The sequence below is a fragment of the Thamnophis sirtalis genome, unplaced genomic scaffold, assembly GCF_051295495.1.
Source record: "Thamnophis sirtalis isolate CommonGarterSnake01/CBP01778 unplaced genomic scaffold, rThaSir2_p1.2 scaffold_11, whole genome shotgun sequence".
NCBI lineage: Eukaryota > Metazoa > Chordata > Lepidosauria > Squamata > Natricidae > Thamnophis > Thamnophis sirtalis.
In genome coordinates, this window is record NW_028261391.1 from 8,539,856 (window position 1) to 8,567,686 (window position 27,831).

Below are 27,831 nucleotides of genomic sequence, written 5' to 3' on the forward strand. Positions count from 1 at the left end.
TCAGAGACGATTTCAACTCTGCTTCTCCCAGCCCCGCCCTTTCCTCTTGAAAAGCCAGAGCTCTGAAGTCAGACTGAGCTAGTCGCTCCTAGAAAACTCTAAAAAGCCTCTAAAAATGCCCTCTACAGGAAGCGAGAGAATACTTGCCTCATTTGCATAAGAAATTCTTCCCTTGTTAACCCTTGCTTAACTCTTAAAAGGCGAAAAAATCCTTATGCAAAAGAGGCCCCCAGTTCTCTGGCCTCCTCCTAGTTAATACTGAGAGCAGACACCAAGCCACTGTGACTTGAAATCTGGTAGCAACTACCCTGGCTTTAATTATTTTAAGAAAATTATTTAAAATCCTTTCCTTTCCCTGAGGAGACTGGTGAGGCCCCGCCTCCCTTGCCTCTAGTGACTGCACGTCCCTGCCAGTGAGCAAGGCTAGCCAAAGTGTAACCAGGGCCAGCAGTCCAGTTTACTCCTTCTTTGCATTTCGATTTGAAGGTTACTTTATGTTCATCTTACTCTTCATTCAACTCTTTTCAAGAGCTTCCTTTGTCTGTAACAGGGTGATGAATCTGTTTTCTTCCTCACTTTGGATGTGTTGGAAACCAAATGCCATGCCTTGAGTAGGAAATCGTGGAAAGAGTGCGAGTTTAGACATCCGTACGAGACTGTAAGTAATCGATCTCCTTATTTAAAGAACTATCAGCAGGGTATGGAAAGAAGTTAAATCTGGGTTTTGAAACTTATTTTTATTTTATTAGTCTGTCAAACATATATAAGATATCAGGTATCCATACAAACATGAATATGAACGAAAGAAATGAATAGAAATAAATGGGGACAGTGGGACAAGGATGGAAGGCACGCTGGTGCGCTTATGCACGCCCCCTTTACAGACCTCTTAGGAATGGGGTGAGGTCCACAGTAGACAGTTTGAGGTTGAAGCTGTGGGGATTTGAGGATGTAACAGTGGAGCCAGGTAGAGCATTCCAGGCATTGACCACTCTGTTGCTGAAGTCGTATTTTCTGCAATCAAGTTTTGAGCGGTTGACCTTGAGTTTGTATCGATTGTTTGCCCGTGTATTGTTGAGGTTGAAGCTGAAGAAGCCGTTGACAGGTAAGACGTTGTAGCAGACAATTTTGTGTACTACGCTTACATCAGACCTTAGTCGGCCTAGTTTTAGGTTGTCCAAGCCCAAAATTTCAAGCCTGGTGGCATAGGGGATCCGATTGTGAGTAGAGGAGTGGAGGACACTTCTCGTGAAATACCTCTGGACCAGGGGTGGGTTGCTAATCCCGTTCCAACCGGTTCGGTTGGAACGGGGCCGGCGGCGTCCTCATGCATGCGCGCAGTTCACGCATGCGTCTTAGCACCTGCGCGATGCTCCAGCTGCTCTCGGAGACTTGCGCAGGCGCTGTATGTACCATCCAGCGGCTCGTGGAGAATCGCGCAGGCGCTGTATGTGCCATGCGCCTGCGTGGAAGCACAGAAGCCTTCAAAGACCGGTAAGGAGCGCTGGTGGGCGGGTGGGCCCTTTGCCGTTCCCGGAAGTTACTTACTTCCGGGTTCGCCGACCAACCGGTTCGCGGGGACCGCCGCAAACCGGTTGAAACCCACCCCTGCTCTGGACCTGCTCAATCAATTAATGTCTGATATACAGTGTGGATTCCAGGCAGATGAGCTATATTCGAGAATTGGTCTGGCAAAGGTTTTGTATGCCCTAGTTAAAACTTGTTTGCAAAGGAGGCTGAGGGAGTCACTCCACTCACTTACCATGTGGTAAAAAACATCTATTTTCAGAACACTTTCACTACTTCTCCCTTGGCCTCCTTGTGTTCATGATAGTTCCCTGCACTTAGTTGCCATTTTAAATCAATGGCATTGTACATGTGAATGTGCATTGGAAGGGAGAGAGATGAAGGGGTTCAACCCCAAACTCACTGCAGGAACTCAAAAAATAGCTCATAATTTCCCTTGGCAGGCCAGTCCTTCGACAGTTCTTACATCGGGGAAATATTTTATTCTGCAACTTAAACTGGTTCTTCCATGTCTGCACCCTGAAAGGAAAGGAAACAGTTCTTGGACTACTTCTTAATGAACCCCTTTTTGGTACCATGGGTGGCCACCTCTTCCCCCCTCCCCTCCCAGTCCTTTGTCAAACAAAACATTCAAATCGCCTCCAAGGTTTTAATCTCAGGACTTGTGGGCATTTTTCTTCTCCTTTTCTGATACTTTGCCATCATTCTGAAGCCACCTAAAATATTAATTTTCCAAGAGAATAATTTTGGCCTTTGGCCTTTTAAGTTTGGTCTAAAGCAGGAAGTAGATCAAGTGGAATTGAGATCATGTCTGCTGGATCGATCATCTGCGCTTCACGAATGAGCTCTTCCTAGTAACTCCTAATACATTCTGCAGTGCAGTAAAAAGACAGTGAGGTTGCACAAAAACACAGGAAGAAATGTGGATGCTGTAGAGGTGTAGAAAACATTATGGAAGGATAATGTAATTCTGAATCTAAGATGTAGAAAAGATATACCTTTTGACTACGTGTCATGGAATCATTGGTAAAAGAAATGCAAACTAATGCAAGCTACTTTCTCTTGTTTTAGGTCTTTGGCCAATGCAAAGTAATAATTAAAGTCAACAAGAATTCAAATGATACGTTCATGTACAGAAATGACTGCATTTTACACCCTCGTATGTATTTTCTGTTTGCTGCATGTACATTTGCAAAAAAAATATCTATCCGAGCATATATATCTTGCAATTGCAATTTTACAGATATCCCCAACGAAGTTTAAAAAGTAGATTCAGAAGCCCCGAAATTAAATGTTAAAGTTTCATTCATGCGGGTATCTTAGGCTACATCTGTAATTTTATTTTATTCTGTTTCTCAACCACAGATACGCTTTGGCCCAATTTCCTTTTCTATATATTTTAAATTGCAAAATTATGCATTTTTCACACACTTTTTTTCTGTGTGCACTTTCTGTCAGCATATTTTTCTTAGTATAAGATATTATTTTCTAAAACTTAACAAGAACTGTTGTTATAAGCTTACATTAGCTTTGACAAGTTGTTTCTCACTATAGATTATTTTACTTCCTTGTGTCATATTGTAACTTTCTAAAAGTGACCTTCCATAATAAATTTAGGAGTACAAATGTTGGGAAGAAGCATGAACTTTGAAAAATGATTAGAAATTGCTAAGCAACTAATACATACTCTAGTTTCTTAGCTAGGTTTTAAAATGATTACTTGCTTACATCTCAATTTGTTTTGCAAAACAACCAGCTTTGATTTATTTGCAATTCAGTACATGAGAACCTTGGCAATTTATGCATGGTTCAAGTCTTACCAACATGGCTTTGTCAATTGTGTGAACTAGAAGTTGTTTCCAAAGTATTCTGAACACCTTCACCAGGCGTTAATCGATCATGGAATAAACGTTACTTCAGCCTTGGTATATTCATTATCAAATGTTATTATGTTCTAGAACAGGGGTCTCCAACCATGGCAACTTTAAGCCCGTTGCACTTCAACTCCCAGAATTTCCCAGCCAGCAAGCTGGGGAATTCTGGGAGTTGAAGTCCACCGGGCTTAAAGTTGTGATGGTTGGAAACCCCTGTTCTAGAATGTCATTCAATCATAAGAGAAAACAGTCTTCCAGATTGACAGCCAATTTACTGTGGTAGCTTTGGCATCCAGTTAGAAACTGGGAGAATGGGATTTCTATTCCTGCCTTCCCCATGAAGCCTTGGATCGGTCACTTTCTCTCAGCCCTAAGAAGAAGATAATGGGAAGCCACTTCTGGAAAGAAAAAAAAAACTTTGACAAGAAAATTGCAGGGTTTTATCCAGGAAATCTCCAGGAATCAGACACAATTAAATGGAAGGGAAAAAAGAATCTGAACTTTAAAGAGCCGAGGTGGTGCAGTGGTTAGAGAGCAGCACTGCAGGCTACTTCAGCTGATTGCTAGTTCGGCAGTTCGGCTGTTCAAATCTCACCGGCTCAGGGTTGACTCAGCCTTCCATCCTTCCGAGGTGGGTAAAATGAGGACCCGGATTGTTGTTGTGGGCAATATGCTGACTCTGTAAACCGCTTAGAGAGGGCTGAAAGCCCTATGAAGCGGTATATAAGTCTAACTGCTATTGCTATTGCTAACTGAGTTTGCTTTTGGAGTCCAATACTGTGGCAGAGATCGCCTTAGGTAACAACCATTTACAAGCAAAGCCACCAAGCTGAGAGAGCACCAAGGACTCCACAATCCAACCCTAAGCTACAGATATTCTCTTCTATTGGTTCCTGCCTTTAGATTTGTACCCTTCCCAAAGATAGAGCAGAGCAGGGCAGGGCAGGGCAGGGCAGGACTAGGACTAGGGATAGAATAGAATAGAGTGGAGTGGAGAGGAGTGGAGTGGAGTGGAGTGGAGTGGAGTGGAGTGGAGTGGAGTGGAGTGGAATGGAATGGAATGGAATGGAATACAATACAATACAATACAATACAATACAATACAATACAATACAATACAATAGAGAATGGAATGGAATGGAATGGAGTGGAGTGGAGTGGAGTGGAATAGAATAGAGTAGAGTAGAGTAGAGTAGAGTAGAGTAGAGTAGAATAGAATAGAATAGAATAGAATAGAATAGAATAGAATAGAGTGGAGAGGAGTGGAGTGGAGTGGAGTGGAGTGGAGTGGAGTGGAGTGGAGTGGAGTGGAGTGGAGTGGAATGGAATGGAATGGAATGGAATACAATACAATACAATACAATACAATACAATACAATACAATAGAGAATGGAATGGAATGGAGTGGAGTGGAGTGGAGTGGAGTGGAGTGGAATAGAATAGAGTAGAGTAGAGTAGAGTAGAGTAGAGTAGAGTAGAGTAGAATAGAATAGAATAGAATAGAATAGAATAGAATAGAATAGAATAGAATAGAATAGAATTCTTTATTGGCCAAGTGTGATTGGACACACAAGGAATTTGTCTTTGGTGAAGATGCTCTCAGTGTGCATAAAAAGACAAGATACATTCATCAAGAATCATAAGGTACAACACTTAAGGATAGTCATAGGGGTACAAATAAGCAATCAGGAAACAATCAATATCAGTATAAATCGTAAGGATACAAGCAACAAAGTTACAGTCCTGCAGTCGTAAGTGGGAGGAGGTAGGTGATAGGAACAGTGAGAATAGTAATGCAGCCTTAGTGAATAGTTTGACAGTGGTGAGGGAATTATTTATTTAGCAGAGTGAGGGCGTTCAGGAAAAAAAACTGTCCTTGTGTCTAGTTGTTCTGGTGTGCAGAGCCCTATAGCATCGTTTTGAGGGTAGAAGTTGAAACTGTTTATGTCCAGGATGTGAGGGGTCTGTAAATATTTTCACGGCCCTCTTTTTGACTCGTGCAGTGTACAAATCCTCAAGGTTTGGCAGTAATTGTTTTTTCTGCCGTTCTGATTATCCTCTGAAGTCTCTGTCTGTCTTGTTGGGCTGCAGAACCAAAACAGACAGTGATGGAGGTGCAGATGACAGACTCAGTAATTCCTCCGTAGAACAGAATCAGCAGCTCTTTGGGCGGTTCGAGCTTCCTGAGCTGGCGCAGAAAGAACATTCTTTGTCGTGCTTTTTTGATGATGGTTTTTTTATGTTAGGTGTCCATTTCAGGTTAGAACCAGGCTTCACTGGTTCTGTACGATTGTGTCAAGTTGCAAAACAATTATGACCCTAACTAAATACAGCTTTGAGAAAGATGCTAAATTTTCAAGCTGAGAGAAGCTTTCAGTTTTCAGGTCATTGAAAAAGTGCAAGCTCATACTGTATTTCAAATGCCTTGTCTCAACTTTTAAAATGATACTTTTCTCCCCCCCTAAAGATTCTAGTCCTTCTTGCCCTGGCTGTCCAATTCGCCAAAATCCATCTGAAGAGAGGTTTCAGGAAATAGCAAGAGAAAGCCTGGCCAAATTCAATGCTGAACATGAACACGATCATTATTTTGCCATTGTTAAGGTCACCAAAGCAACTTCACAGGTAAAGCTGAGGTGGAATATTTTTGAGCAAGAATTCAGATTCAAACCTTTATTGTCAGAGTACAACATGTGTACAATGAGATTGGCTGACCCTCCCTTCGTGCACCCCCCCAACCCAATACACCCCCCCAACCCAACCCAATACAACTCACAGTAAAAGACAGAAAATCCCTAACCCAGTGAATCAGTGGTGAAATTCCTTTTTTTTTTACTACCGGTTCTGAGGGTGTGGCTTAGTGGGTGTGGCAGGGGAAGGATACTGCAAAATCCCCATTCCCTCCACACTCCTGGGGGAAGGATATTTGAAAGTCTCCATTCCCACCTCATTCTGGGGCCAGCCAGAGGTGATATTTGCCGGTTCTCCAAACTACTCAAAATTTCTCCAGAACCTGTCAAAACCTGTTGAATTTCACCCCTGCAGTGAATCCTGCTAACACACACACAATCCTACTGCACCATGTGAATTTATTGTGCATCGCACCAGCCCTGCAGGTCAATTGTACTATGTTGTTGTAAAGTTATTTTCCATTTAGAAGTCCGAAAACTGTTCCTCATGTTGTGGTGACCCCCAACCATAAAATTGGTGTCTCGGTTCCTAAGACCACCGAAAATATGTGTTTTCCGATGGTCTTAGGCGACCCCTGTGAAAGGGTTGTTCAACCCCCAAAGGGGTCCCAACCCACAGGTTGAGAATCACTGGTATAGAGACTGACCCAGGGTTTCTGCAAAATGTAGAAATGAAAAATAATAGAAATAATTCCAGCAAAGGGCAGTTGGTTTCTACATTATTGCCAAAGGAAGTGAACAGACAGATTCTCAAAATCTGCAAAATCTGACTTAAAGAAAATGTTAATCTGCCAGAGGGCTTCCCGGAAACCTCCAATTTCCCACATGGATGGGACTCTGATCTTTCTACAATGTTACATTCCATTTAATTACAGAATGTACATGTGTCCTCTTCTTGATAACAACATTTAACCTCCTACCAGTTCTCCTAGTGCTAAGAATCACGGGGACTCTCTGTAAGACTTCAGGTTAATAAAGATTGATAGGGAGCCCAAGATTATGAGGAACATTTCCTGCAGTCAATGTGAACTACTCTAAATGCTTATGACTTTCTATAGGTGGTGCATGGTATTTTGAACGCTATAGAATTCACCATCCATGAGACTTCCTGTCGTAAAAGTACACCTGTGTCTAACCTCACTCAATGCCCTCTCCTCCCATCTTCAACTGCAGTAAGTATTCACAATCTTGCATAAAACCTAGCTTGACATCATGGCTCAATATATGTCTTCTAAAGAACCAAATTTTACACTGCTCATATCAGAACAGAACAGAACAACAGAGTAGGAAGATGCCTTCTAGTCCAACTTCAAGCATGAAACCCTATACCATTTCAGACAAATGATTATCCAATCTGTTCTTAAAAACCTCCTGTGGTGGAGCACTCATAATTTCTGGGAAAAGTCATTCTACTGATTAATTGTTTTAATTGTCAGGAAATCTCTCTTTAGTTCTAGGTTGCTTCTCTCCTTGAGTAGGTTCCTGTTAAGTTCTTTTATTCATCAATGTGCTTTGCAGGTTAGCAAATGAAGAACTATTGGGAGGCAGATGTTCATATGAGCTATAATAAATCTATCTAAACATAGAAAGAATAAATATGGGGGAAATGAAGGTTGATTGAATGAGAGACAATGGTCCCTGTACCATTGGTGGTCCTTGTTTTAACTCTTATTTCATTGTCGCTGATCTTGTTTTTAATGTTTTTATTCTATTGTAAGCCACTATAGTTACTCACGACATTGAGGTGGGTGGCATATAAATTTAATAAACAAATAAATAATGAACCACATTAAAGCCTCAGAAAATGCTAACATCTAAACCTACTTTCAGACCATTACTGATCAACCCTGACTGCTCTTTAGAAGGCCAGATCCTGAAGATGAAACTCAAATATTTTGGCCACCTAATGAGAAGGAAGGACTCACTAGAGAAGAGCCTAATGCTGGGAAAGATTGAGGGCAAAAGAAGAAGGGGATGACAGAGAAGGAGGTGGCTAGATGGAGTTACCGAAGCAGTAGGCATGAGTTTAAATGGACTCCAGAGGATGATAGAGGACAGGAAGGCCTGGAGGAACTTTGTCCATGGGGTTGCAATGGGTCGGACATGAATTTGCAACTAAGAACAATATTCTGGAAAAATGACTTCAAGAAATCCATAGAATGGTTTGATTACTATGCTAAGGAAGATTTTAAAATTCTAAAAAGCATGGCAGAAGAATTCAGCTTTCCCATGGAGGATCCATCCCCTCTAATGGGACCACAGAAATTGTCATTCTGATGAGAAATGTCATGTCAACCACAGGGAGAAATGGATACAGAACATCTGATCAATCATATCCAGTGCTATCGCACTGCATATTAAAAATTTAGGTTAAATGTCTTGGATTTTGTTGATGAAAACATTCTCCTTTGTTCTAGGAGAGAGGCCTGTGCAAAGGCTCTGTGATAGGCAGAGCGGATGAAGATTCCAAAATTATCACTGCAAATTGCCAATTATTTCCACATGCGGTAAGTTCCTTGGACAGCTATGATCTGCAGAAAATATTTTTCCCTGGGTTGTTAAGCATAGTTTATTTTTTAAAACACATTGACTGGACTTTACCCAGCAAACCAACAGATATCTCAGTTAGATAATAACTCAATAAATCACTACTTAAGACCTGGCTTGATTAAGCAGGTAGATGAAAATCTGCTTCTAAGGTTTTCGTGTGATGCCGTTGTTTTAATAACGATCTCTGTTATATTTTGATCTTAAATTCCGCCTAAAGCTTCTGGAGAGAAGAAGTTTATAAGACTTAAAATACAGTAATGCAATGAAATGATTAGCAACAATTGAATGACATCAACTGCCTGAACCACTTTTCGGTATCTTTTCTGTCTAATTACAGTCCGAGTCGGAAGAACAAGAGATACATCATGTTACTTCCACAGACATACCAACAAAACAGAAGGAAGCAGAGGTACAGGCGGTCACCCATCATCCTCCGACCAAGCGTGCTGTGCGGGATGTTCAGGAGCCAAATCCAACCTTTTACCCCACTCATGTTTCTCATATAAGCAAGTCACTCATTCCTTCCTTCCCCGAAGGACTTTCACAATCACCTTCTTGCCCAGGTGAGGCTGCAATACAGATTCCTGGTCTTCAACTACCTTCAGAACCAAATGATGAATTTATCTAAACAAAGAGTGATGTACAACACTGAAAACTTTATTCGGAAATCTTTCCTCCCTCCCTCCTTCCCTCCCTCTCTCCCTCTCTCCCTCCCTCCGTTCCTATCGCAAGAACAGCAACTGCTTTTCTGCTCAAGAAAATATTAAAAGCATTCAATAAAAGAAACCAGTGGTGAAATCTAAAAAAAAAATTGCCACAGTTCTGTGGGCGTGGCTTGCTGGGAGTGGCTTGCAGGGCGTGGTCATGTGACTGGGTGGGTGTGGCCAATTTAGCAGTGCATTTTGCCAGGGAGCAGGGGGTTAGACTAGATGACCTCTGAGGTCCCCCCCCCGGCCCTGGATTGTTGTGCTGTTTCAAAGCATCTTCTGAAGTTGCGTCTAGTGCCAGCCACGTTTGTTAAGAAACCGTTGTTTCTTTGCTTAAGAAACCATGCAACATGACAGTCTTTGCAGTGATTATTTCAAAAACCAGATTTATTTATTTGTTTCATTTATTCTTTTGAAACAAAGCACCCAGCCTATGCAGAAGAGCCTGGGAGAATGCCAGGCATTGTTCTTGTTGCAAGGAGCAGAAAAATTAAGATCGCTAGTAGTTTTCAACATTCTCACAAATATATTCATAGTAGTTATGGACACCTGATTTTTTTTCCGTGGATGTTTCAGAGCTTGGAGAACATGCTCTTTGAATTTGGGTAGTAGAAGTTCTCTGATGTATAGGAATCCAAAACATTTCCTTACTTCTCATAAGATGTCTAAAAACACAGCAAAGTAGACAATATTTCAAAGTGCTAAGGAGCTTTTTTGGCTGGGGAATTCTGAGCATTGAAGTCCACATGTCCAACTAAGGTTGAAAAACACTGATTGAAACCACTGCTCCAACTCATGGCTTAGTGAGGAATCCCATTTATGGCATCCCAGGAAAAAAAAATCCTCTACATTTTTTCTTGAATATGTGCAGTGAAGAAGACCCAAGATCTCTCTTGACCATCGGTTACCTAATATTGTCACAAGTGCCCTGCATGAAGGGTTAATTCTGGAGATTTGGAAGCTTCTGCACCAATCATTCATTCATTCATTCAATATATATCTCTCCATCATGGACATTCTCAGGACCTCAGAGAATAATGGTGTAAGAATATATAAGAAAAGAAAAACATACTTGCAGTGCAAAACTGTATCCTGCATATTCCTCTGCTGAAGTCAATGAACTTGTCACAGGAAGCCATTTTGAACCCACTGAACCTTGTGGGAGGACATTTTGCAGGACCAGCCCAAAGACCGAAAAACAAGGTCTCTGGACTTCAGTTCCCCTGTCCTACCAAAAATGTTCTCCCACCTCAATCAAAGCATTTGGGGAATATGCGTTGGGCCACTCCTGTCAGGGTTCCAAGTAACACCCCCAACGAAAGAAGAGTCCGAGGGTTGAGGTTCCTCAAAGTCCCATTTTATTAGAGATGACATATTGGCACACCTGGGAAAACCCGAATCTGAAAGCTTCCAGGTTTTCCCCACCCAAAAGAAATTCCAGGTCCCTGCCCAGCACCCACATGTCCGTCACATGGCCCAATCAATGCACTGCCCCAACTGGAGATGCCTCCCAGTCATACCATCGCAGCTGCAGAGCAAGGTGTCCTTGACTCTCTTAAGAAAAGAATGTTATTATGGCTAGATATCTTCCCAACTGCGTACAATCTGCCCCTCCCAGTTTCCCACAGCACTAAATGTGGCAGCCCTGACAATCCAAAGAAAAAGATGGCTTCCAGGGCGGACAACCCCTCTGCAACTGACTGGAATTTAGTCTGGTCTCTCCCCATTTGCATCAACAATGGGAAGGCTTAATTTCTTTTTAAAACATCTGGACCAGTGGTGGGATTCAAAAACTTTTACTACCAGTTCTATGGGCGTGGCTTGGTAGGCATGGCATTGTTTGGTGGGTGTGGCTTGGTGGGTGTGGCTTGGTGGGCGTGGCATGGCCTGGTGGGTGTGGCTTGGTGGGGGTCCGCAGGGGAAGGTTACTGCAAAATCCCCATTCTCTCCTGATCAGCTGGGACTTGAGAGGCAGAGAATAGATGGGGCGGGGCCAGCCAGAGGTGGCATTTATCAGTTCTCCGAACTACTCAAAATTTCCACTACCGGTTCTCCAGAACTGGTCAGAACCTGCTGAATGCCACCTCTGATCTGGACTCTGAGAAAGATCATAGTTCTAACAGGATTTTCCTCTATGAAGGAAATATAAAATAAAAATAATGATAACCAGAAAGGCTACAGGTAGCCCTCAACTTGCAACAGTTCATTTAGTGGCCTTCAAAATTACACCAGCATTAAAAAAAACACGGTGACGTGACATTTTTCACAGTTATGACCTTTGTAGTATCCTTGTGGAGATGTGGTCAAAATTCAGATGCTTGGCCATTGACTCATATTTATGATTGTCACAGAGTCCCAAGGTCATGTGATCAAATTTTATTACCTTCTGGCAAGCAAAATCAATGGGGAAGCCAGATTCATTTAATAACTGTGTTACTAACTTAACAAGCGCAGTGATTCACTGAACAACCGTGACAAGAAAAGTCATAAAAATGGGGCAAAACTCACTTAAAAACTGTCTCGCTTAGCAACAGGAATTTTAGGCTCAATTGTGGACTTACTGCATGTTGAGGACTACCTGTATTGTAGTTCTAGTGGTGAGTCAACTCTACTGGGTCCTTTGTTGTTAGTTACGAAGGCGTGTCTGATCCATTGCGACCCTATGGACAACGTTCCTCCAGGCCTTCCTGTCCTCTGCCATCCTCTGGAGTCCATTTAAACTCACGCCAATTGCTTCAGTGACTCCATCCATCCACCTCCTTCTCTGTCGTCCCCTTCTTCTTTTGCCCTCCATCTTTCCCAGCATTAGACTCTTCTCCAGGGAGTATTTCCTTCTCATTAGGTGGCCAAAGTATTTGAGTTTCATCTTCAGTATCTAGCCTTCTAAAGAGCAGTCAGGGTTGATCTCCTCTAGGACTGACCAGTTGGATCGCCTTGCAGTCCAAGGGACTCGCAGGAGTCTTCTCCAGCCCCATCGTTCAAAGGCCTCAATTCTTTGGCACTCAGCTTTCCTTATGGTCCACCTTTCACAGCCATCCATTGCAACTGGGAATACCATAGCCTTGACTATACACACTTTTGTTAGCAGGGTGTTGTCTCTGCTTTTTAGTATGCTGCCTAGATTTGCCCTAGCTTTCTTCCCCAGGAGCAAGAATATTTCCAGAATAGGAAGTGAGTTTTGGTGTTCCGGATATTAATTTTGGTATTTTAATAATTAAATCACTATAATTATATACTCTTTGATCATTGTAGAATTCTCCTGCAAAATTTTAGAAATTGATAACTAACTTAATGGTTCATAGGTTGGCTTGGAAAATAATGAATTACTATATCTGAATTCAGATACAAACTAACTGGAACCAACTTCTTCCTTCATTTGTTAAGGTCTTATTTAAGGTTGGAGGGCCAATTTTTGGTATGATAAGATTATTCCAGCTAGGAATGGAGTTTGTTTAGACCAGAACACCACCAATGTCCATTCCAACATGACTCTAACCCTACTCTCCATTTCTAGGAGGAGGACATGTAGGATATATCCTTAGGTTGAATGGTAGAAGTAATGGTCTGAAAGTAGGTTTAGATATTAGCATTTTCTGAGGGTGATGTCTCTGCTTTTTTAATATGCTGTCTAGATTTGCCATAGCTTTCCTCCCTAGGAGAATGCGTCTGTTAATTTCTTGGCTGCAGTCCCCATCTGCGGTGATCTTGGAGCCCAGGAAAATAAAATCTGTCACTATCTCCATTTCTTTGGATATTTGCTAGGAATTGAGAGGACCGGTTGCCATGATCTTAGTTTTCTTCATGTTGAGTTTCAAGCCAACTTTTGCACTCTCCTTCTTCACCGCATCAAGAGGCTCTTTAGCTCCTCTTCACTTTCTGCCATTAGCGTGATATCATCTGCATATTTGAGGTTGTTGATATTTCTTATTTTTCACTGAAGAGAAAGACAGACATAGCGTTCTGGTGTAGTGATTTAATCCAACAACTTAGTTGTTGCTTCCTGCAAACCTATAGACTTCTAATCATTGACTTGGTGTTTATAATGTGCACGTTGAAGTTTAAAGGTGAGGGTCACTGTGAGATAGAAAAAGCAAATATTAGCTATTGATTTAAAAGTATATAAGGAACCGTAAAGATCTTTCCTAGCCTTGTTCTCCCACCTTGGCTCCAGTTGCCGTCTTCTCTTATTCTTCAAATGTTTCCAAAATGTCTCTTTTGATTGCCTTCTTCATCGGCCTTCAGATGCTTCCCTTGGTGGTTGCTTCTCCGCCTTTTCACTTTCTTCCCCCAATGTGTAATTCTTCGGAGGTAAAGGATGCCGCGGAAGTGGCTCTAAACAAACTCAACGCACATCGGAAAGAAGGCTATGTTCTTGGCCTCCAGCGCGTTTTTGATGTCCATGAAATACTCCAGGTAAGATCTCCCGCTTCTACTAACTTTTTTTCTTTCCTTCAATTTGATAGCGTCCACCTTTAAAGAGGTCATATTCAACTAGGTCTATCTGGACTGGTAGGGACGCAGTGGCTCAGTGGCTGCTGAGCTTGTCGATCAAAAAGGTCAGCAGTTCAGCGGTTTGAATCCCTAGCACCACGTAATGGAGTGAGCTCCCGTTACTTGTCCCAGCTTCTGCCAACATAGCAGTTCAAAAGCACGTAAAAAATGCAAGTAGAAAAATAGGAACCACCTTTGGTGGGAAGGTAACAGCGTTCTGTGCACCTTTGGCATTTAGTCATGACAGCCACATGACCACGGAGATGTCTTCAGACAGCGCTGGCTCTTCGGCTTTGAAACAGAAATGAGCACCGCCCTCTAGAGTCGGGAACGACTAGCACATATGTGCAAGGGGAACTTTTACCTTTATCTTTATCTGGACTGGTAAAAGAAAAAAAAACAGACAGCTATTCATTGCCACCAAATTCTTTCTTTTATCTGCTAGTCATCCAATAAGGTAATGGTATTTCTGTGGCATCGAACTCTGTCTATTTTGGAGTTGGATGATCATGTGCAGGTCGTACAGGATTAAAGTTTTCCCTTCAGGGGCTTAGTTTACGACCCCACATGGGACTTAAAGAAGAAGAAGAAAAATCAATCTCCATTACAATCAGAGGCAGATGAGTGACTTCACCTCTCGTGGATTATTCGTGCTCATCTTCTAACTTCCAACCAGACCTTGCTGGATTGGATAGTTGGTTTCCTGACACTGAATTAAAGTGGGCTGAATTCTTGCCTTTTTCTAAACGATGATTTGCAGGCTAATTTAATTCCACGTAATGCACTTATGGTGATTGACACATTGGTGCAGTGTTTAGAGCAGTGTTTCTCAACCTTGGCAACTTAAAGATGTCTGGACTTCAACTCCCAGAATTCCCCAGCCAGCGAATGCTGGCTGGGGAATTCTGGGAGTTGAAGTCCGGACATCTTCAAGTTGCCAAGGTTGAGAAACACTGGTTCAGAGTGCAGTATTGCAGGCTACTTCTGCTGATCACCAACTGCCTGCAGTTTGGCAGTTCGAATCTCACCAGGCTCAAGGTTGACTCAGCCTTCCATCCTTCCAAGGTGGGTAAAATGAGGACCAGGGCTGGGTTTCGAACGGTTCGCACCGGTCCCTGCGATCCGGTTGGTCGCCGAACCCGGAAGTAAGTAACTTCTGGGAATGGCGAAGCCCCCCCCCCCCGCGCCCGCGCGCGCCCGCACACCCGCGCCCGCTCCTTACCCGTTTTTTTCAAATTTCGCGCTTTCCATGCATGCGCAGAACGCCTGCGTGATCCTCCAGGAGCAGCTGGAGCATCGCGCAGACGCTAGTACGCATGCGCGCGCCACATGCGTGCGTGAGGACGCCGCTGGCCTCGTTCCAACCGATCCGGTTGGAACGGGGCGAGAAACCCACCCCTGATGAGGACCCAGATTGTTGGGGGCAAATAGGCTGACTCTGTAAACCGCTTAGAGAGAGAGCTGTAAAGCACTGCAAAGTGGTATGTGAGTAAGTTGCTTTGCCTTTTCAAAAGTTTTCCTTTTGTTTGTCCATAGTGGATGGGTGGCTCCCTTTTCTACATCACTTTGGATGTATTAGAAACTGAATGCCATGTCCAGAGCAGAAAATTGTGGAAAGAATGCAAAATTAGAGATGCGCATGAAACAGTAAGTAATCGATCTACTTAGTTAAAAAAAAAAAACTATTAACCGGGATTAGAGCCGAGGTGGCACAGTGGTTAGGGTGCAGTACTGCAGGCCACTTCAGCTGACTGTTATCTGCAGTTCAGCGGTTCAAATCTCATCGGCTCAGGGTTGACTCAGCCTCCCATCCTTTCGAGGTGGGTAAAATGAGGACCCGGATTGTTGGGGGCAATATGCTGACTCTGTAAACCGCTTAGAGAGGGCTGAAAGCCCTATGAAGCGGTATATAAGTCTAACTGCTATTGCTATTGCTATTGCTATTAGAAGGAAGTCAAATCTGGGTTTTGAACTGGTTTGCAAAGGAGGTTGAGGCTGTCACTCTAACCACTTGTCGTATCACATGTCTCTTCGGAATATCCCCCACCATTTCTTTACTCTTTCCATTGGTTCCCTTAGCATGTATGTTGACATTCACAAATCATTCCCTGCAGTGAGCTGCCCCTTCTGATCCATAGTAGAAATTGGGTTCTACAAAATTGCAGGAGGAAATGTAGGGGCTATAGAGATATGGAGAACGAGAAATATGGGGGAAATGTGACTCTCCTCATTTTGGAAGGCATGTAAACTGAGGTCTAATGGGTGGAAAAGATACAGTTTTGGATTATGTATTATGGAATCATTGGTAAAAAAACATGGGTGGTACTCAGTGGTGGGATTCAAAAATGTTTACTACTGGTTCTGTGGGCGTGGCTTTGTGGGCGTGGCAGGGGATGGATACTGCAAAATCCCCATTCCCTTCCCCACCCCACTAACATGCTTTCCAGCTCCGTTCTCCTGTTCAGGGCAACAAAAGAAGATCAGCTGGGAGGCTGGGAGGCAATGTGGGGCGGGGCCAGCCTATTTGCCGGTTCTCCGAACTACTCAAAATTTCTGCTACCGGTTTTCCAGAACCTGTCAGAACTGGCTGGATACCAATTCTGGTGGCACTAACACAAACTACCTTCTCTTGTTCCAGGTCTACGGCCAATGCAAAGTCATAATTCATTTCAACAAGAATTCAAATCATTCACAATTGTACAGTTATGACTGTGTTTTACGCCCACGTATGTATATCTTAGCTACACCTGGAATTTCAGTTTGCTCTCTTTCTCAACCAAAGGTTCCATTTGGCTCAATTCCACTTTCGATAAATTTTCACATGGCTCGTATGCATTTTGCATGTGTAGTTTCTCACAACTTTTTAAAACATTCTAATGACTTACTGTCCATTTTTTATTTAGTACACTTTGCACTTTGATACGTATGCATTTCTGTACAGATTTGGGGGGGTTGAAACATTTCCCATCAGCCTCAAAAACGTGATGATCATGTTGTTGTGATGTTGCCGTAATTTTATAAAGCGCAGATTTGTTGCACATCTACAGAAAAAAAATCCTGTTATAACAAATACGTTTTCTCTTTGCATCTAATTCTAATGCCCGAATTAAACTACAAGTAAGGGAATAGCAAATGAAATTCTCCCTCAAATTCAAACAATGAAACAAATATTTGTAATTAATCCAAGAATGGAATTCAAAAAAATTTATCTTTCTTTCAAGCCAAAATTACACTTTATGTTCAATTCATGAAGCACTGTGCAACCTGGCAGCCTAATAAGGCCTATTATAGCTAAGCAAATAAAGTCCAATTGACTATAGCATTTAGTTTATTATCCTGCTTTCACATATAGCAATAGCACTTAGACTTACATACAGCTTCACAGTGCTTTTACTGAGTACTCTCTCAGTGGTTTACAGAGTCAGCCTAACTGCCCCAAAAAATCTGGTTTCTCATTTTACCCACCTCAGAAGGATGGAAAGCTAAGTCAACCTTGAGCCTGGTGGGATTTGATCTGCCAAATTGCAGGCAGCCGGCAGGCAGCAGAAGTAGCCTGCAGTACTGCACTCTAACCACTGCACCACCGTGGCTCTTCTATTATACTAGCTGATACCCAGCATTGCCCGGATATTTATTTATAGGCGGGAAATGTCTGGACCAAACGTAATTTCTAATGTTGGATTTTCCCCCTTATCAGAGGGAGCCCTCTAGTGGAGTACTGTGACGCCGTTACCATGGCAAATCCACTGTGCTGTACAGCAGAAGCCATTTTACAGCAGTAGAGTAGAAGCCATTTTAAGGCACAACAGGCTGTATCTTAACAGAACACACACACCTAAGGTGTTTTAGGGGTGTCTTACCCCCCACAGTATTTTTTTTCCAGAGAGTAAGTCATCTTACTCTCTGGAAAAATTTGGTTGAAATTGCTTGAGGTGTTCCAGAGTTATGCTGGAACACACACACACACAGAGAGAGACACAGAGACACAGACAGACACACACACACACACACACACACACACACATACAAATTTATATCTTCAAGATGGCTTTGCATGATATCTTTTTTTTCAATTACATGTACCTAAGTTTGAGGAAGAAACACAGATTTCAAAAACATGAAGAATAATTGCTAAGCATCTGTAGACTGGATCACCCATTTAGACCAAGAGTGGAGAACTATGGCCCTTCCTTTTATGACTTGTTGACTTTAACCAGCCATGCTAGTTCAGGAATTCTGGGAGTTGAAGTCCACAAGTCCTAAAGGGGCCATCACTCCCCAGCTCTGATTTAGACAATAAGCTCATACAATAACAGGGTCAAGAGACAAAGATGCTCCATTTTCAAACAAATCCAAGTTCTCTGCACTTCAGTTTGTGCTTCCATTTAAATATATGAGCTAAAATCCACTTCTATATTGGACCAATCTCCTAATTCAACTTTAAGATAGTTGAACTTCAACTCTCACAATTTTCTAGACATCAGTGGGGACTGGGAGTTGAAACTCACCCTCCTTAAAGTTGCCAAGGTTGAGAAACACTGTTCTAAATATTTGCTATATTGTTCTCTATAGTTTCTTCAGCGGCTATGGCAAAAATCTGCCCTGATTGTCCAACCCCTGGAAATCCTTCTGAAGCCATTTTTTGGGAAACAGCCGCCGAGAGCCTGGCCAAATTCAATGCTGAAAGCAACCATGTTCATTATTTCACCATCCTCAATGTCACCAAAGCCAGATCACAGGTAACACGGAAACCTCAATGCTCTATCCTTGGTTTGGAGGAAACGGATTAATTCTTGTAGCAATTCCCAATCTGACATCCTTCAGATATGTTGGGGATAAAACTCAATGAATTGTGGAAGTAACAGTGCCTAAACCTCAGACAAAACCAGATTAGGAAAAGCTTATTTATTAGTAAGCTAGTCTATCTGGCCACCAATCATAATTCCCAGTTCTAAGGACAAGTATTCTTCAATAGTATTTATTGGGTAAAACACTAGCGACGTAGTAAGAAGGGTTAGGCTGAGTTGATACTTGGATGGGAGACAGTTAAAAGAGTTCCGAGTTCTCAAAAAAATATATTTAGTGATGTAAATCATTTATTTTCTTGTTTGTTAAATTTATTTGCTACCCATCTTGCTGTAAGTCTACTCTGGCCAACTTACAACAGTAAAACAAAAAAATAATAATAGAAAAATATAAACATAATAATATCAAAGCAATGAAACGATAAAAATAAATGTGTACTGTGCAATAATATGAATTAAAAGATGCGTGGGGAGAGCAGGAACATAGGGGGAAGATGGGGTCAGCTAATTAATCAATGTGGTGGCTCAGTGGCTAAGATGCTGAGCTTGTCGATCAGAATGGTCGGCAGTTTGGCAGTTCAATTCCCTAGCACCACGTAACAGAGTGAGACCCCATTACTTGTCCCAGATTCTGCCAACCTAGCAATTTGAAAGCATGTAAAAATGCAAGTAAAAAAATAGGGACCACCTTAGAAATGAGCAGCACCACCCACTAGAGACGAGCACCACCCACTAGAGTCGAGAACAACTAGCACATATGTGCGAGGGGAACCTTTACCTTTACCTTTAACAATAGCAAAGCAATGAAACAATCTTATATCTTCATATATATATATATATATATATATATATATATATATATATATATATATATATATATATATATATATATATATATATATATATATATATATATATATATATATATAAACGGCTGTGTTATGTATGTTCCAGCATAATTATGGAACGCCTCGAGCAATTTCAACCAAACATGGTACACAGATGACTTACTCTCTGGAAACAGATACTGTGGGGGTAAAACACCCCTAACACCCCTCGGGATGTGTGTTCTATTAAGATACAGCCTGTTGTGCCTTAAAATGACTTCTACTCTACTGCCGTAAAATGGCTTCTACTGTACAGCACAGTGGAGTTGCCATGGTAATGGTTTTACAGTAATCCACAAGAGGTCTCCCTCTGGTAAGGGGGGCAATCCAACATTAGACATTACATTTGGTCCGGACATTTTCCCCCTATAAATAAATACCCAGGCAACACGGGGTCAACTAGTAAAAAATAAACAAGGAAAGGGCAATAATATGAATTAAAAGATGGGTGGCGGGAGCAGGAATACAAGGGGGAGATGGGGTCAGCTAATTAGTCAAATAGCCCCCTCCATTGTGGTTCAGGTAGTCCTCAGCTTACAACAGTTCATTTAGTGACCGTTCAAAGTTACAACAGCACTTGAAAAAGTGACCTATGACCTGTTTTCACACTTACGACCATTGCAACATCCCCATGGTCACAGGATCAGGATTCAGACCCTTGGCAACGGATTCGTACTTATGACGGCTGTGGTGTCCCAAGGTCATGTGATCTCCCTTGGCGACATTCTGAACAGCAAAATCAAGGGGGAAGCCAGATTCACTTAAAAACCGTGTGTCTAACTTAATATCTGCAGCGACTCACTTAGCAACTGTGGCCAAAAATGTCACAAAAGGGGGCAAAATTCGATTAGCAATTGTCTCACTTAGCAACAGAAATGTTGGGCTCAATTGTGGTCATACATCAAGGATTATCTGCATTCCACTATTGGGTCAGCAGGCCAAATAGCAAAGTCAGGTCTTCAGATCCTTAATTGCTTTAGTTTGGCAAGATTTCTATTTAAAGGCGAGGAACAGTAAAGGAAACGTCTTCGAAATTACTTAGCATGCCTTTCTTGGTTTTTTGGAGCATGCCATTCTGCAACTTGATGCTCTATGGATCGATAGGATGTTAATTCAGTGTGCAGCAGCTGCCAAAAAGCCAACACAGTTCTAGGCTGCATAAACAGAGGGATAGAATCAAGATCAGGTGAAATGTTAATAGCACCTTATAATGCCTTGGTAAGGCCACACTTGGAATACAGCATCCAGTTTTGGACACCACAATGTAGAAAAGATGTGGAGACTCTAGAAAGAGTGCAGAGAAGAGCAATAATGATGATTAGGGGACTGGAAGCTAAAACATATAAAGAATGGTTGCAGGAACTGGGAATGTCTACTTTGATGAAAAAATGTTGGAGAATTCACAACTTTTGGAGGCCCTAGGGGGTGACATAATAGTACTGTTCCAATATCTCAGGGGTTGCCACAAAGAAGAGGGAGTCAAGCTATTCTCCAAAGCACCTGAGGGTAGGACAAGAAGCAATGGGTGGAAACTAATCAAGGAGAGAAGCAACTTAGAACTGAGGAGAAATTTCCTGACAGTTCGAACAATTAATCAGTGAAACAGTTTTCCTCCAGAAATTGTGAATGCCCCAACACTGGAAGTTTTTAAGAAGATGTTGGATAACCATTTGTCTGAAGTGGTGTAGGGTTTTCTGCCTAAGCAGGGGGTTGGACTAGAAGACCTCCAAGTTCCCTTCCAACTCTGTTATTCTATATTCTAATTCCATAACTCTTAGCAGGGTTGGACTTTGATTCCCATGACTCTCAAGAGACCTGCTCTAACTTCTGACTTTTTCACAGTGGGTGATTGGTCCTTCCAACTTTGTGGAGTACACCATCCAAGAGACCTCTTGTCCCAAAAGCCAGCCGATGCCTGTCATCACTAAGTGTCCTCTTCTCCCACACAATACTGCAGTGAGTATTCAGACATCTTGTACAAAGTCTGTCAGCACATTTCTTTTCCAGATCTAACCAAAATGAATAATTTGGGGAGAGCCACCTCTAATCTTATAGGTCAAGTAATCACCTTATGCCATGCTAAAAGAATATTAATTTGAAATAACCTCTTGTGTGAGTAAGGAATCGGTTTTCGTTTGCCTAAGTTTAGGATTTAACAGGTTGTATGAATCCAACCATTGTACATGAAAGAGAACTGTTAGGTAGATATTAATACATAGTAGCTGTAATAAATCTATTTGAAAATAAATGGAAGAAACAGTAATAGCAATAGTAATAGTACTTAGACTTATATACCGCTTCACAGTGCTCTACAGCCCTCTCTAAGCGGTTTACAGAGTCAGCCTATCTGCCCCCAACAATCTGGATCCTCATTTTATCCACCTTGGAAGGATGGAAGGCTGAGTCAACCTTGAGCCTGGTGAGATTCGAACTGCCAAATTGCAGGCACCCGGTAGTCGGCAGAAGTAGCTTGCAGTACTGCACTCTAACCACTGTGCCACTGCGGCTCTTTAATAATTCCACAACGAATAACAGAAGAAGTTAAATCTGAAATTAGATTTTTGTAGAGATGGACAGGAACCAGACAATGATAATGTTAGAACCTCTCTTGCACAGGAATTCTCGTATCATCCCTTCAAGGCAGGGGTGGTTTCCAGCAGGCACTACTGCCAGTTTGCTCCTGCACGCATATGCGCAGTGCAAAAAAAAATTGTTCTGCGTATGCACAGAAGCAAAAAAAAAACACTTAGCCAATAAAGAATCTATTCTATTCTACTCTGTTCTGTTCTATTCTATTCTATATATCAATAGGAATACAATAATTAAAATAATGATTTCACTTCTATAACACCTGAAAATATTTCCAAGTTCCACAAAGCCACTCCTACAACGGTTGGATCAGGGCAGTTTGAAAGGAAACAGAATATTTTGGCAATCCCCAGAACACTGTGTTATATTTACAAGTAGAAAGGAACTGCTAAAAAGCCTCCCAGGAGAGGAAATGTACATTGGAATATCCCGCAGTACAAGAGTAGTAACAAAAGATATCTTCACTTCAAATTTAAAAATCAGTTTTATTCCACACTGAAAAACCCTATGAAAGGGATGTAGCCAGAGGTGGTATTCAGCAGGTTCTGACCAGTTCTGGAGAACTGGGAGCGGAAATTTTAAGTAGTTTGGAGAACCAGTAAATACCACCTCTGACTGGCCCCGCCCCCATCTATTCTCTGCCTCCCGAGTCCCAGCTGATTAAGAGGGAATGGGGATTTTGTGGTAACCTTCCCTTGGTGTGGGATGGGAATGGAGATTTTACAGTATCCTTCCCCTGTCACACCCACCAAGCCATGCCACACCCATCAATTCATGCCAGACCAGCGGTGGGATTCAGCCAGTTCGCACCTATTCGGGAGAACCGGTTGGTAACTTTCTAAGCAGTTCAGAGAACCGGTTGTTGGAAGAAATCTTTTGGTTTTTTTCCACTTTACAGGGCTAATCCTGTAAGGAAGGCAGGAAGGAAACATTCTGGTGTTGCTTCTAACCTAATCTTTATTGCCCTGCTTACAGAAACTGCCTCTCCAGTTAACCCTTATGACATTGTAAGAGCTAAGGTGAAGGGCCTGTTGATGTGAGTGATGTTGGGTTGGCCACGCCCACATGATGACACGACCACCAAGCCACTCCTATCCAGCTGGTCATTAGGGCAGAGAACCAGTTGTTAAATTATTTGAATCCCACCACTATGCCACACCCACCGAACTGATAGTAAAAAAAAATTTGAATCCCACCACTGGATGTATCCCAGTTTCTACAGGCAAAAGAATTGAGAAAAAGAAAGAATTTCTGTTCCTAACAAGCATAGCAGACAAATCTGGGTTTGCAATGCCGGGTCCATCTACTCTAACCGGAGCACAGAAACAGTTATTTTGAGGAGAAGAAATGGCATGCCAGCCATAGACAGTAACCGAGAAGGCCCTTTGATGAGGGCCTTCACTGAGCCAAGGTGGCGCAGTGGTTAAATGTAGCACTGCAGGCTACTGCTAGATCAGCAGGTCAGCGGTTCAAATCTCACCGGCTCAGGGTTGACTCAGCCTTCCATCCTTCCGAGGTGGGTAAAATGAGGACCCAGATTGTTGGGGGCAATATGCTGACTCTCTGTAAACCGCTTAGAGAGGCCTGAAAGGCCTATGAAGCGGTATATAAGTCTACTGCTATTGCTATTGCTATATTGATACAGGACATCTGAAGAACAATATGTATTGCTGCCCTATTGCATATTCAAAACATCTGGCCAACTTAAACCTTTTTGGGTTGGTTGGTTTGTTGATGAAAAATTTCTCTTTTGCTCTAGGAAGCAGGCCTATGCAAAGGTTCTGTGGTAAACAGTAGGATTGAAAATCGGAAATTTGTCACTGTAAAATGCCATTTCTTCCCACACCTGGTAAGTTCCTCAACAGCTATCAACTGCAGAAAATATTCACTCTCTGTTTGTCAAACATGGTTTACTTTTTTAAAATCATTGACTGAGCTTTACCCTAAACACCAATTGATTTCTCAGTTAAATAATAGCTTTTTAAAAAATCACTACTTAGACCTCGCTTGGTTAAGCAGGCAGAAGAAGATCTGCTTAACAACTTTACTGTTAGTTGTTTTTATTGTACTACTCTTGGATATATTTCAGTTTTGGATTCCTTCCTAAAGCCTCTGAAGTGAGGTAGTTCATAACTCCTTAAATAAGATGCAATAATAAAATAATGAAATGGAATGAACAAATACAAATAGAAACAACTGAACAATATCCCCCCTCAAAATATTTTTTAAAATGCATAAATAAGTTCATAGGTAATCAAGGCAGAGATGGTATTCAGCAGGTTCTGACCAGTTCTGGGGAACCAGTAGTGGAAATTTTGAGTAGCTCAGAGAACCGGTAAATACCACCTTTGACTGGCCCCGGCCCCATCTATTCTCTGCCTCCCGAGTCCCAGCTGATCGGGAGGAAATGGGGATTTTGCAGTAGCCTTCCCCTGGAATGGGGTGGGAGTGGAGATTTTACAGTATCCTTCCCCTGGAATGGGGTGGGAGTGGAGATTTTACAGTATCCTTCCCCTGGAGTGGGGAGGGAATGGGGATTTTACAGTATCCTTCCCCTGAAGTGGGGAAGGAATGGAGATTTTACAGTATCCTTCCCTTGAAGTAGGGAGGGAATGGAGATTTTACAGTATCCTTCCCCTGGAGTGGGGAGGAAATGGAGATGTTACAGTAATGTTCCCCTAGAGTGGGGAAGGAATGGAGATTTTACAGTATCCTTCCCCTAGAGTAAAGAGGGAATAGAGATTTTACAGTATCCTTCCCCTGGAGTGGGGAGGGAATGGAGATTTTACAGTATCCTTCCCCTGCCACTCTTACCAAGCCACACCTACAAAGCCATACCACGCTCACCAAGCCACACCATGCCCACCAAGCCACGCCACCCCCACCAAGCCACACCCATAAAACCGGTAATAAAACATTTTGAATCCCACCACTGAATCAAGGGTACCACAAGAGCATATAATTGGAATGGACTCACCTTGTTGAATCCCGAGAAATTATCAACACCAACTGTTTTGAATATTTCACAAAATAAGTAAGCACAAGTTTATAGGCCCAGATATGGACAACTCTGTAAGTCACTGTTCTGCATCTTTTGTCTTGTTAGCCACTGGTTAGAGATGAACAGTCTCCACAATCTGGGTCTGGGCCAGGGCAGGAGAAAGATCATGCTGATGGTAAAAGACACAGAAACCATCATGAAGAGAACAGACACCATCATCACCACTCCCATCAGCATCACCATCACCACCACAAACACCATGGACATAAGCATGAAGACCAGGAGTCACGCTATCCTCACCGCTCAGCTAACATCACTAAGATACTAAAAGGCCAGAAGGAAATATGGGGGCGGGTGGTCATTTCTCCCCCTTCAAGCAAGCATGTCTCGCTACATTCCTTACCAGAAGTCCAGGAGCCCAAACCAACCTCTAAATCCAGTTTGACTTCTCCAGAACAGGAGGCCAGTCCTCAGTCACTACAGTCACCCAGGCCAGCCATTCCTCCCTTCCCCAGTGGGTTTTCGGAATCACCATCGTGCCCAGGGGACCTGGCAATAGAGATCTATGGCCTTCAACTGCCTTCGCCCTCATAGGCCAAAACTTCACTAAAATTGAATGGCATACTCGTACAATACCGAAATCTAGTAGGAATTCATCAAATCTCCCCATACAAGCAGAACCTTCTTGGTTTCCATGTTTGCTAGCTTAATGTTTCATAGAATACTAAAAAAAAGTTTTAATTAACTTGAAAATGCAAAGGAATTTTGACTTAATTGCATGGATCTTTCCACTAAGTAACCTCTCTCCTGCTGCTTCCCTCATTTTACATTAGTCCTTATTCCCAAATATTTATGTCTCATTCCAGGAGGTAGAGGCGCAGTGGCTCAGTGGCTGAGCCACCGAGCTTGTTGATCAGAAATGTCAGCAGTTTGGTGGTTTGAATCCATAGTGCCGTGTAACGGAGTGAGCTCCCGTTACTTGTCCCAGCTTCTGCCAACATAGCAGTTCGAAAGCACGTAAAAAATGCAAGTAGAAAAATAGGAACCACCTTTGGTGGGAAGGTAACAGCGTTCCGTGCACCTTTGGCATTTAGTCATGCCGGCTACATGACCACGGAAATGTCTTCGGATAGTGCTGGCTCTTCGGCTTTGAAACAGAGATGAGCACCACCCCCCTAGAGTGAGGAATGACTAGCACATATGTGCGAGAAGAACTTTTACCAGGAGATTGTGAATTCTAGTTCTACCTTAGCCACGAAAGCCAGCTGGATGACTTTGACTCAATCCCTCTCTTCCTCCGTCCCTTCCTTCCTCCCTCCCTCCCTCTCTCTCTCTTTCCAACCCTCCCCACAAGATTGTTGTTATGGGGAAAACTAGGATGAAGAAGATGGATAGATTCATCACCCTGAATTATTTGTAAAAAATAGTAAAGGTTGGGTACAAATAAAAATATTCTTTTTCTTTGCCCTACTTTGTGTATCGGAGATTTCAAACTCAAATGAATATACGAGCTACACCATAAGAGATGGGTTGATCAATGGGCGACATCTATGCACATGCAAAAATGAAACAAATTTTAAAATGCATTGAAACAGACACTTGTACATTATGTTTCTGCAGCCAACCTCATTTCCCTTTCACCGGTGATCATCTAACATAGCAATAAACAGTTGCACATGACTAGTCTAGATCCCTGCATGAGAAAAAGATGCAGATTGTTGCTAGAATGTTCATGAATAAAATGCAATCTGGATTCATATACTGTGGGAAGTAATCCATTATTTAACCATGAGGTACTGAATAATCAATTGGCTGCATGTAGAAAGCAGGATTCTTCGTAAATCATAGTTCAAAAACCCAAGTAGTCAAAGACTAAGAAATATCATTATGGTGCAACTCATTGTACAGATTCTGCCTCTAACGCAGGGGTATCAAACTCAAGGCCTGGGGGCTGGATTTGGTCCACAGGGTGCTTAGATCTGGGCCATGGAAACAGCAAAGAAACGGCCCACGGTGCCTCTGCCAGTGAAAATGGAGTTCGGGGGGTGGGGGGCACAGTTCTCCCAAGCTCTGTTTTGGGTGGCAGAAGGTTGCAGGAAGCCATTGCAGCCGAAAACGAAGCTTGGGACCCCGTTTTCACTGACAGAGCACTCGGGCCGCCACAGGCACCCACAATACAAGTAATGCAGGGGTGGGTTCTGGCTGCTGCTACAGCTGGCTCACTCAGGGACGTGCGAAGTGCGCATGCACAGTGCTAATAAACAAGATGGTGGCACCGGTTCAGGGGCATGGTAGGCATGGTCTGAACCAATAGGAACCCACCTCTGAAGTGAGGTCAAGCTGGCCACAACCAACCTGACCACGTCCCCCCCCCCCAAGGTGGGTGGGCCCTCCGAAGCACCGTACCGTACCGGAACAGTACCCGGACACTCGTACTGGAGCGTACTGCTTGCAATCCACCACTGGTTGAGACCTACCTGTACTGAGATCTACTCCTCAAATCAAAGCAAGCTACCTCTATCTTCCTGTAGCCCACCATCATTGCCCGTTGCAGCGTCAGAATTTCACACTATTTTATCCATAGCTTCAGATATTAGTTCCTCATTCCGGATCCCCTTTCCCTCTTATTTACTCCATCAATCATTCATTTTCTATTTGTTTTGCCTATCCAGGGATCAAGGCAACTGGTTCAAGAACCTTGAGGCCAGTTCCA

The 27,831-nt window shown here is 42.6% G+C and overlaps 2 protein-coding genes across 2 annotated transcripts; both read left to right on the forward strand.

Annotated features, from left to right (window-relative positions):
• Nucleotides 1–529: 529 nt before the first annotated feature.
• LOC148043528 (fetuin-B-like) lies at nt 530–9,449 on the forward strand. Its single transcript, XM_087725160.1, has 5 exons — nt 530–658; nt 2,599–2,686; nt 5,869–6,023; nt 7,147–7,260; nt 8,506–9,449. The coding sequence occupies exons 2-5, from the start codon at nt 2,656–2,658 to the stop codon at nt 8,719–8,721; spliced, it is 516 nt and encodes a 171-aa protein (XP_087581286.1). The 5' UTR covers nt 530–658; nt 2,599–2,655; the 3' UTR covers nt 8,722–9,449.
• Nucleotides 9,450–13,490: 4,041 nt separating this feature from the next.
• Nucleotides 13,491–26,875, forward strand: LOC148043529 (fetuin-B-like). The gene is made up of 7 exons (XM_087725161.1): nt 13,491–13,758; nt 15,373–15,483; nt 16,475–16,562; nt 18,409–18,575; nt 21,371–21,484; nt 23,877–23,966; nt 25,224–26,875. The coding sequence occupies exons 1-7, from the start codon at nt 13,552–13,554 to the stop codon at nt 25,710–25,712; spliced, it is 1,266 nt and encodes a 421-aa protein (XP_087581287.1). The 5' UTR covers nt 13,491–13,551; the 3' UTR covers nt 25,713–26,875.
• The last annotated feature ends 956 nt before the right edge of the window (nt 26,876–27,831 follow it).

Excerpts from the sequence above, each read along its gene's own strand:
- LOC148043528 (XM_087725160.1), top strand. The coding sequence starts at position 2,656 with ATGTACAGAAATGACTGCATTTTACACCCTC. Across the intron at positions 2,687-5,868 it reads TGACTGCATTTTACACCCTC|ATTCTAGTCCTTCTTGCCCT; the intron begins GTATGTATTTTC and ends CCCCCCCTAAAG. Across the intron at positions 7,261-8,505 it reads TCCTCCCATCTTCAACTGCA|GAGAGAGGCCTGTGCAAAGG; the intron begins GTAAGTATTCAC and ends CCTTTGTTCTAG.
- LOC148043529 (XM_087725161.1), top strand. The coding sequence starts at position 13,552 with ATGTCTCTTTTGATTGCCTTCTTCATCGGCCTTCAGATGCTTCCCTTG. Across the intron at positions 15,484-16,474 it reads TTAGAGATGCGCATGAAACA|GTCTACGGCCAATGCAAAGT; the intron begins GTAAGTAATCGA and ends CTCTTGTTCCAG. Across the intron at positions 23,967-25,223 it reads GCCATTTCTTCCCACACCTG|CCACTGGTTAGAGATGAACA; the intron begins GTAAGTTCCTCA and ends TTGTCTTGTTAG.